This window comes from Ovis aries, chromosome X, assembly GCF_016772045.2.
Source record: "Ovis aries strain OAR_USU_Benz2616 breed Rambouillet chromosome X, ARS-UI_Ramb_v3.0, whole genome shotgun sequence".
NCBI classification, from domain to species: Eukaryota; Metazoa; Chordata; class Mammalia; order Artiodactyla; family Bovidae; genus Ovis; species Ovis aries.
Window position 1 is genome coordinate 11,652,914 of NC_056080.1, and position 9,543 is coordinate 11,662,456.

At 45.7% G+C, this 9,543-nt stretch overlaps 1 protein-coding gene across 1 annotated transcript in view; it reads right to left on the minus strand.

Moving 5' to 3' along the window:
• LOC101121916 (epidermal growth factor-like protein 6) overlaps nucleotides 1–6,266 on the minus strand; it is a 52,790-nt gene extending 46,524 nt beyond the window's left edge. The window contains exon 1 of the mRNA XM_042242302.2: nucleotides 6,024–6,266. Coding sequence (XP_042098236.1) covers nucleotides 6,024–6,097 — 74 coding nt within the window. The 5' untranslated portion in view covers nucleotides 6,098–6,266. The remainder of the gene's footprint in view (nucleotides 1–6,023) is intronic.
• Nucleotides 6,267–9,543: the final 3,277 nt, after the last annotated feature.

Here is a 9,543-nt window from a genome sequence, read left to right on the forward strand (position 1 = left end):
TGTACAAGAATGTAACTATACAATGGCCAGGCTGTAGTCATGACATAGGCTGCCACGGTTCTGAGAACTGGCCTCAAAGAAATGGGAACAAACCAACCTTGGGAGCTGAAGAGTAACTGTACTTAAAACAATCAAGATTAACACTGATCAGACCACCGCATGGTCAATTCCAAGACAGGACTGTCAGAGTTGACTATGTTGTTTCTACCTGTAGCCCCTCCCTCCATCTAGACACCCCTGAAACTCTCCTATGAGCGCTCTTGCCTACTGATTGTCAGTGAGGAGTCGGCCTGTGGACATGAGTGCACCCTGTCCTCTGAAATAAGGCAAACTTCCTTCCCACCAATCTTGCCTCTCAAGGATTGGCTTTTGAGTGGTGGGCAGTTGGACCTAACACGGATGTGGGACTGTACTTAGTGACTGGTTTCTGATGAGAGATTATGGTGGGAGTGATGGAGAGTAACTTCTGAGATTAGGGCATAGGAGGCACTATAATCTCCTCTTTGTTCTCTGTCTTTTGTAACTCTTGATATGTAGGAAGTCAGCTGACACCTCATAAGGACACCCAAGTAGCCTTATGGAGAGGTCCACAAGGCGAGGAGCCCATGGCCATGTGAGCACACCATCTTGAAAGAAGATCCTCCAGTTGGAGTCAAGCCTTTCGACGACTGCAGCCTTGGCCAACAACTCAACTGTAACCTGGTAAAAAACCCCAGGCCCCATTTAGGTACACTGCCCCTGAATTTCCCATTCACAGAAACTGTGAGACAATAAATGTTGTTTTAAACCACTAAGCTTTGCAGGATTTTGTTGAATAGCAATAGAGAACTGTAATATATGTGGGGACCAGAAATCGGACAAAGGGAAAACTTGAAGGATAAGGTGATGATCTTTGTAAAGGTATTTGCTGCTTTGGTGTTTTGATTTTTAATTTGTATTCATCGAATCTGAGATACTATAGACTATTACTATGTACACTAGGGGAAAAATGCTGCCAGGTAAACTAAATTATTGCTCATTATCTTAAAAATTATTTTGTGCAATTGTGTGACAATTCTGAGCATGAGTTGGTTGGGGTTATCGTTAAAGAATTCAGCCAGCGATGCTCTGCTTTGCTCACTACTGCCCTCAGATCAAAGCTCAAATTCCTTCCTCAGGCATGCAGGGCTTCTCACAGAGTCCACGCTGCCTGTGAGCATGGCAAGCTGAACACGTAGACTCAGCATCCTCCGAAGCCCTCCACCAATGACTGCCGGGAGCACAGATACCCCAGCTCCTGTGCCTCAGGGTGGGTAATTCTAAGGCTTGGGCCCTGCTGTCTCTAGAACTCCCCAGCAGAATTCAATCACAATGGTAACTTATTTATATAACATGTCTTTCCCTTCTCTGTCCTACTAGAACTAGAACTTTGGGGACAACCTCCCAAATAAACCGTGCACACTTGAATTCTGGTTTCAGAGTCTATTTCTGAGAGAATGAAACCTAAAGAGGAAGGGCTTGGGAGAATGGAGCACCAGGAAGTCCCCACTCATTCTACACACATACCTTGATGGTGCTGGGCAAGCATCAAGCTCAACAGGCTCACTGGTGATAACATGTGAGAAAGTACTTTGTAAGATCGTCAGCTTCTATGAATTCAATTTTTCTTGAGAAACAAACTTGAAATATTGGAATGCTACTGTTGTTAAGGCAGAAGACCAAATCCAATGCAGTTCTTGAGGAATCATCTAATTTCAATTTTCTCTATCCCACTGTCTGTCAAAGAGACCCAACACTATGTCTTAGAATTGAAGAGACAGTTGTCTGAAATCACTCTGTAAAAGTGTTGACACATAGTGTTTCAACAAAATTAGCTGAATGCCAATCTGATTTATGAAGACTGGATAATATACTTATTCATTTTAATATTTACATAACCTTAGATTATGTACATAAATTACATCTAAATTGGACTTTAACACCCTTTAAACCAATGAAACTATTGAAACAAGACTGCTCAGAAATGATTTCCATACTGTAGTTGGGCATTTCATGGTCACCATTTCCTAGAAACACTCAGCTCTTGAGTTTTGGGTATATTCCCACAAACCCTGGTTTTAAGAATAGAGAAAGGAATGATATACCAACCACTCACAAATCATTAAAATCATGTTTAAATATAAGATCCAATCCATAAAACCAAGACCAACAGACTCATAAATCAGACTTCCTGTGGCAGGCTGAATAATGACCCCCCAAAAAGTTGGTCATGTCATAATCCCTGGAACCTGGAAATGTTACCTTATGGAACAAAAGGGAAATTTCATCTGTGCTCTTATGCATCTTAAGACAGGGAGGTCACCCTGTATTTTCTGGGTGGGCCAGGTATAATCAAAGGGTTCTTTTTAGAGGGAGGAACATGATTAAGAGTCAGAGAAAAGACAAAGGGACAAAGGAAGAAGAGACGCAGTGATGTGCCTACAAGCCAAGGACTGTTGGAGCTTCTATAAGTCTAAGAGACAAGGAATGGATTCTCCCATGGAGTCTACAGAAGGAACAAACCGTGCCAACAGCTTAGTTCTAGCCCCATAAGACAAATTGTGGACTTCCAACCTCCAGAACTCTAGAAAAATCAATGTATATCCCTGCTCCCACCCCTGCCCTACACTGCAAGGCTTGTGGGATCTTAGTTCCCCGGCCAGGAGTCGAACTGATTTTCTCTTAGTTCCCTGTGCCCTCGGCAATAGAAGCAAGGAGTCCTAACCACAAGACCACCAGGGAAATCCCAAATTTACGCTATTTTAAGCTCTAATTTTGTGGAAAATTGTGACAATGGCACTTCCTCACCAGGGCTCTGAGAAGAATCAATTCTCAAACAGGGTGTAGTTTGCAGAAAGCAGACCTCTGTCCATGAATACATGAACTCAGTAATTCCTTTATCGCTCACATTATTGTTACTTGAACTCAATAGAGAAAAAAATGTATATTGCATAAATATAAGAAGGGAGTTGTATCACACATCGAACTCAAGAACAGCAAAGTTAATAGCGTATTTATCTTATGTGCCCAAGGCAGAAAGGTAGCAGTGTCAGGACCTGGAATGCTGGAGATGGAGTTCAGATCAGTAAGTGTTCTAGACTAACACCATGCAATAGAAATATAATTCTAGCAGCCATATTGTTTTAACTGTGAAAGAAACAGGTGGAATTAATTGTAGTAATATATTTTATTTAATACAGTGTTTCTACAACATTATCAACATGTATTCAATATGAAATGATTGGTGAGATGCTTTATGTTCTTTGTTTATTAGAAAGTCTTCAAAATCCAATGTATATTTTGCAATCACAGCACATCACAACTTGGACTGGTTATGTTTCAGGTACTCAACAGCTACATGGGGCTAGTGACTACTGTATTTACTGTATTGGACAAAGCAGACTGAGAGCATCTAAATAGTCCCAAAGCCCAAATGGCATTAAAATTCATGGAGGTCACATAGGGAAATAGTCAATATTTTATAAGAACTCTGTATGGTGTGTCAGCTACAAAAATACTGAATCACTATGTTGTACACTTGAAAATAATACTGTAAGTCAAAGATACTTAGAATATTCATTTCAAGTAGCATACAAGATAAAAGTAAAGGGTTTATGCCAAATTCTGATGCTGAAGATTGAAAAAAAAATCATGCTCTTGAGGATTTATTCACTTGATGACTGTTAATTGACTACTAATACACTAATCACCATTTAAGAGGCATATAATTTTCTAGGTCACTGAAATTATGGTACGGTGTCTCAATTAAAAAATACAACAACAGGTGCTTATCTTAGAAATCCCTATAAAGCAGTCAGTTTTTACTAAAAGTTGTAAAACCTCAGGAAATTACCAGGGGACACGCTCTTGTGCTACGAGCACCTTGCCTTTCCTGTAAACATCCTGTCTGTAACCTGGGGGCTGGAGGTGATTACACCTGGTCCCTGGGCAGTTCCTGAAAATCTGAGCATGAGACGTTTCCAAGCATGTTGCACAGATAATGAGCATACCAGCTCGTGAACCTGAGACCACAGACAGAAACCACGGTTCGCAAACTAAAAATTAAAATAAAAAAAAATAAAAATAAAATAAAACTGTGAAATTGCAGAATCGTGACGTCAAGCCTCCATTGTAATATTCTTGGGTTTAACTTGGGAGCTTTTCGACTGCTGATTTAATTTGGTGGCCCTCTGAAACTGAGGCTCCTGGAGGTCTGTTTGTCCACTGCTAGAACAGCTATTAGTCTCATCTCCAAATAGCACTTGATGTTTCTTAAGTGGGCTTTCTAGTGGTGCCAGAACCTCCAGCATTCCAGGAAATGTGATCATGAGCAAATTGCATCTCCTTACATTTTTATCACAAAAACGAAATTGACACTTGCGATCATACATTCTAAGAACCAGGTCTGAAGCTTATTCTATTTGAACTTCAAAATCCCTTAATATTGTGACTGACGCTGATGAAAGATTTTTCCTGTAAGTCAAACAAAGATAGCTAGGCTCGCCTTTAAGAAGCCCATTCCAAACCAAGGCTCTCAGCCAGCTCTCCACAGAAACTGTTGACTAAAAAAAACTAATAGTGCAGAGGTCCTCACTCAGCTGGAGACAACTGTGCAAAACCCCCAGCCCCATATCAGTACTTTGGGCAATGTCTGGACCCAGTTCTGATGGTCACAACCTAGGGAAATTGCTACTGATCTAGTGTGCAGAGGTTACAGAGGCTGCTAAGAATCCTACAGTACATAGGACCGCTCTCTAACCACCCTGAACAAATAATTGTCCCGCCCAGCCCAACAGTGCTCAATAGTGCCACAGTAGAGAAAGAAACTAGGGTATGCCTTGGAAAGCAGGAGAACCAGGAATACTTTTTCAGTGAGTGATTCCCAAAAGGCTGTCCTAGGGCTTCCCTGGCGGCTCAAAAAGTAAAAGGTAAAGAACTCGCCTGCCAATGCAGGAGATGTGGGTTCGATTCCTGGGTGAGGAAGACCCCCTGGAGAAGGAAATGGCAACCCACTCTGGTATTCTCACCAAGAAAATTCCATGTACAGAGGAGCCTGTGGGGCTACAGTCCATGGGGTCCCAAACAGTTGGACACGACTGGGCGATTAAACAACAGCAGCAGCGCAGCACTGGGGAAGAGCAGGGACTCCAGACCAGATGGTGTCCTCATTTACTGACTGTGCGTCTTGGGGCAAGCTACTAGACCTCTCTGTGCCTACTTTTTCTCTTCTACAACTCGAGGATTATAATAACAGTATCTTCCAGGGAGCGCCCTTACAGGCTGTAAATGGGTTCATAAGTCTCACGTGTTTATAACAGTGCCAGGCCTACATGATGCACTACAAGTGTGTATTTATTAGGTGGCTTTGCTGATCTCTGGAAAAATAAGTTTCAGGGCTTAGAAAAGTTTGTGAGAAGTAAAGAAACAGCTTCAGATGCTGAATTGCCAGGGCAAGAAGAGAGAGTCAATTTCATCTGACCATCCCCGCCTTTCTCTCCAGTTCATCAACATTAATCATAAAGGCATTGGGTAGAGGGCCCCTCAGCCCCTCACAGCGGGCTCTGTAAACCCTCACCATGGATCCTCCTCTGGTTTTCCCCCTCCTTCCGCAGCAAAACTAGCCACTGACCATCAGTTGGCCCCCTTCCAATAGAGTGGAAAACACAGGACGGTACAAGCACGGAACACAGCCACCCACAGACACGCACGCCAGCCCAGCGGTGGATGTCTGCAGCCCTCGGAGTCCGCAGGCACCGGTGGGTCCCTCTGCCTAAGGATGCAGCCAGGTGGGGCGCAGCAGATGCCAAGGAGGTTCTGCGAAGCCCGCCAGAGGGAGGGGAGTCCGTAGGCGCACCCAGCCTGACATCCTCTTTGAATTCCGTCTCAAGGCACAACAGATACACCTGCCCACGGGTGCCTAGGGGGACGGGGGACAAAGAAAAGGGGCCAACGGTGGGGGGCGGGGAAGCTCTTGGCCCGGGGCCAGTCGTCAGCCAGACACTCACCTGGCTGCCTTCCCTACTCCACCTGCCACCCAGAAGAGCAGAAGCGGGAGAGCCAGAGCCCAGGGCTGCAGCATCTTCGCGGGGTCCTCCTTCTTCCGTGCCTCCTGCTGCGCCGCCTCGGGAGGGCGTGGAACCCCAGGCGCCCCGGGGCCACTGCCTCCGCTGCCCTCGGCTGCTCCGGGCCTCGGCTCCTCCCGGGGCTCGGTCCTCGCCGGCGGGGAGGGGACGCCGGGCAACTGCGGCGGGGGCGCTCGCTGCCCGGGAGAGGCTAGGGGCGCCCGGGAGAGGCGCACTGCAGCTCCTCTCCGGTGCGGGAGGGAGGGCGGGGCGGGCTGTGCATAAGTGGAACCGCCTCCAGCACCACCCGCCGTCCTTCCCTCTCTCACAGACACACTTCTTCCTTACTTTCTGCGCTTTCATTCTTTGCGAGGTTTTCTTCCCAGATGGCAAATCACCGGCGGCTAGACCTGGAAGGTCACCAGGTTCTGGGCGACCCCTTCAGCTGACAAGTGATCTCTCCTGCTCATTTGCAACAGCTTTCCTGACCTGGGGGCCGCCAGAGGATATTGTAATATAATAACCAGTGTAGAAATCATGGTAGAAACACCAGTGCTATGTGAGCTCAGAGAATTCACGTGGGTATTTAGAGGTTCTCTGTTTTGACAACTTGTTATAATAGAATGAATGACTGGTCCCTCCTGCACCCCCTCCCTGAACCCACACCCTGCAGCTTCACGATGGGCAGAGCCTCTGGTCCCACACTTTGGCTTTGGACGTGGCTGTGTGACTTGCTTTGACTAATGGCATAAGGACCAGTTCCAAGCCTAGATGTTAAGACCTGGGCCTCTATTATGGTGCTGAGAAGACCATGCCCCAGCCAGCCTCTTGACTCAAAGAGAATGAGGATCAGGGGGAACAGAGCTACTTGGTCAGCTGCAGACCTGTAGCAAGCCTAGTGTATACTAGCCAACCCGCAGATGCATGAATAAACTCAGTCACGGTCAGCAGCACCAGCCAAGCTACTGAGGCTTATTGGGATAATTTGTTACACAGCAGTAACAAACAGTCTGATACACCTGTGACTTGCCATCAGAAATAAAATGAAGAATATAAAGAGGAGATTTGTCTTGACTGTAAGCTTGACTCCTGGTTACATAATGGGTATATACTTTAATTTTAGGCAGTGAAATATGCGAAATGGGGATATGGCAGATGCCTGCTGCAAACCATGGACATCTGTACTGGAGTAAGCCATGCTCCACTGGATCTTCTGTTTTATGGATGAAGACATCTTAATGGACTCAGTATCCTTGGTTAGTAACCATTTAAGCCTTGAACTGTTCATAGCTAATAGTGACAAGCATTATCCTAAACACTTTACACACATCTTACTGAACACTCACAACTGTGTAGGTTAGGGTAAATAGCTCCCTCATGTTTGAAGCATCCAACTGAGAGGCAGAGAGGTGAAATGACTTGCCCCAGTTCATAAAGCTAACAAGTATAGCACCAGGATTGGAGACCAGCAGGCATCTCCCCCCTGGGCTGTGCCACTACTATACTGACCCCTTTTTTCCATCTTCTGACTCCTTGGTGACTTCAGATGTCAGTGAGTCTCATGAACAAGGTAATAAGATGATCTCTTCAAGGCCATTACTAAAACCCTTTGAAATCTTCATATCATAATGAGCTCTATCAACCAAAAATATCAAAATTGAATGGAAAGAATATAAAGGTATGAATGGTATACCTACCTATGAATGAATGGTATCTTAAAGCAAATGCAAGATTAAATTTGTCTAAGTGTGGGTTTTCCCACAAGCAGATGCTAAGGCAAGGATTTGAGCAGAAGTAGATTGCTCTACCGGAGAAGGCAATGGCAATCCACTCCAGTGTTCTTGCCCTGAGAATCCCAGGGATAGTGAAGCCTGGTGGGCTGCCGTCTATGGGTCACACAGGGTTGGACATGACTGAAGCGACTTAGCAGCAGCAGCAGCAGCAGATTGCTCTACAGGGACACAAAACAGTAGTAGGGGAGTGAGGGAGTGAATCAGGAAGGGAGGAAAACAATAGCAGGAATGTATCAAGTTATCACAGGGCCACTGAAGCATCAGGCTGCCAGCATCAGCCAGAGCCAGCCTAGATTGTGCATCGCCACGGGATCTCACACAACAGGCAAGGGAGCTAGGGTATTTAGACACCATCTGAATTCAGAGATTGCCTAAAGGGCAATGCCTTCTAGCAGGGCACTGATTGCAAGTCTTCTGCTTGCTGAGCGGAGGGCAGAGAAAGCTGAGGGCAGAGAGCTGAGCCAAAGAAAGCCCTTAGTCCTGTAGATGCCAACTGGTGAAGTCCTATTGAAATGTTAAGGCCGGAGTCATGTGGGCAAGGCCCCACAGTGACTGTGACCTAAAGTCTAGAAATTGAATTGAACTGAGACTTAAGTTTTTACCCATGCCACTTCTCCCCACACATTCAGACCCAAATCACTCCCTCCTCCAAAATCACCATTCTTCAAAAAAGTCCTACTAGAAAATAACAAGCCTCCCACCTGCTTAGCCCTGCGTTATCAAGGGTCAGAATTACATCTCGCATAACATTTGTCTGTCACTTTCTAGCTTTAGTTTCAGCATTTTGATGCGATTTCTGCTTTGTTTTTTTCCGAGGTGACTTTTGTTTAATTAAAGGAGGTGACGAACATGACAAGGGGAACATGAAAGGGGAAACTTTCAGAGGAAGTCAAACACTCCTCCGCCAATGCACCCATTATTTCCTGGGGAGAGCTATCGACGAGGGCACGGTCCGGAAACGTGAGGAACAGAGAAGGAAAGCTGGAAATGATGTGCAGCCAGGTGAGAAGATGCAGGACACAAACCGCCACTTAGAGGCAGGTGTTTATAATAACCACACCGGCAGGGCTGACTTTGAGGAGAACTGCTCTTTAGACGGCCCTACTGCATTCTACAAAGGAAAAGCAATCTTTGATCAGAATCATAAAATCACCCGCCCTTTTTACAGGAATACTTATTTTTTCCCAATGTATTTCCACTTAGCCCCCTGCATGGCACAGGAGTGATGGGGTATTTTTGTGCTTGCTGAATATATACACATAACACACACATAAAGCTTTCAACCCTTATGATCTGCCTGGGGTTGCGATCCAGAAGTTATACTGAAATATCAACACCAGAAGTAAAGCACTGTTGCATGAAAAGGCAGGGTGGGAGGGTGTCCAAGCCAGAGTTTTCAAACTTTAATATCAATACAAATTACCTGGGGGGGGGGGGGTCTCTAGTTAAAATGTTCCCAGGTGGCGCTAATGGCAAAGATCCTGCCTGCATGCAGACGATGCAAGAGAAATAGGTTCAGTCCCTGGTCCGGGAAGATCCCCTGGAGGAGGCCATGGCAACCCACTCCCATATTCTTGCCTGGAGAATCCCATGGACAGAGGAGCCTGGCAGGGGTCGCAGAGTCGGACACAACTGAAGTGACTTAGCACGCACTTGTGAAAATGCAGGTT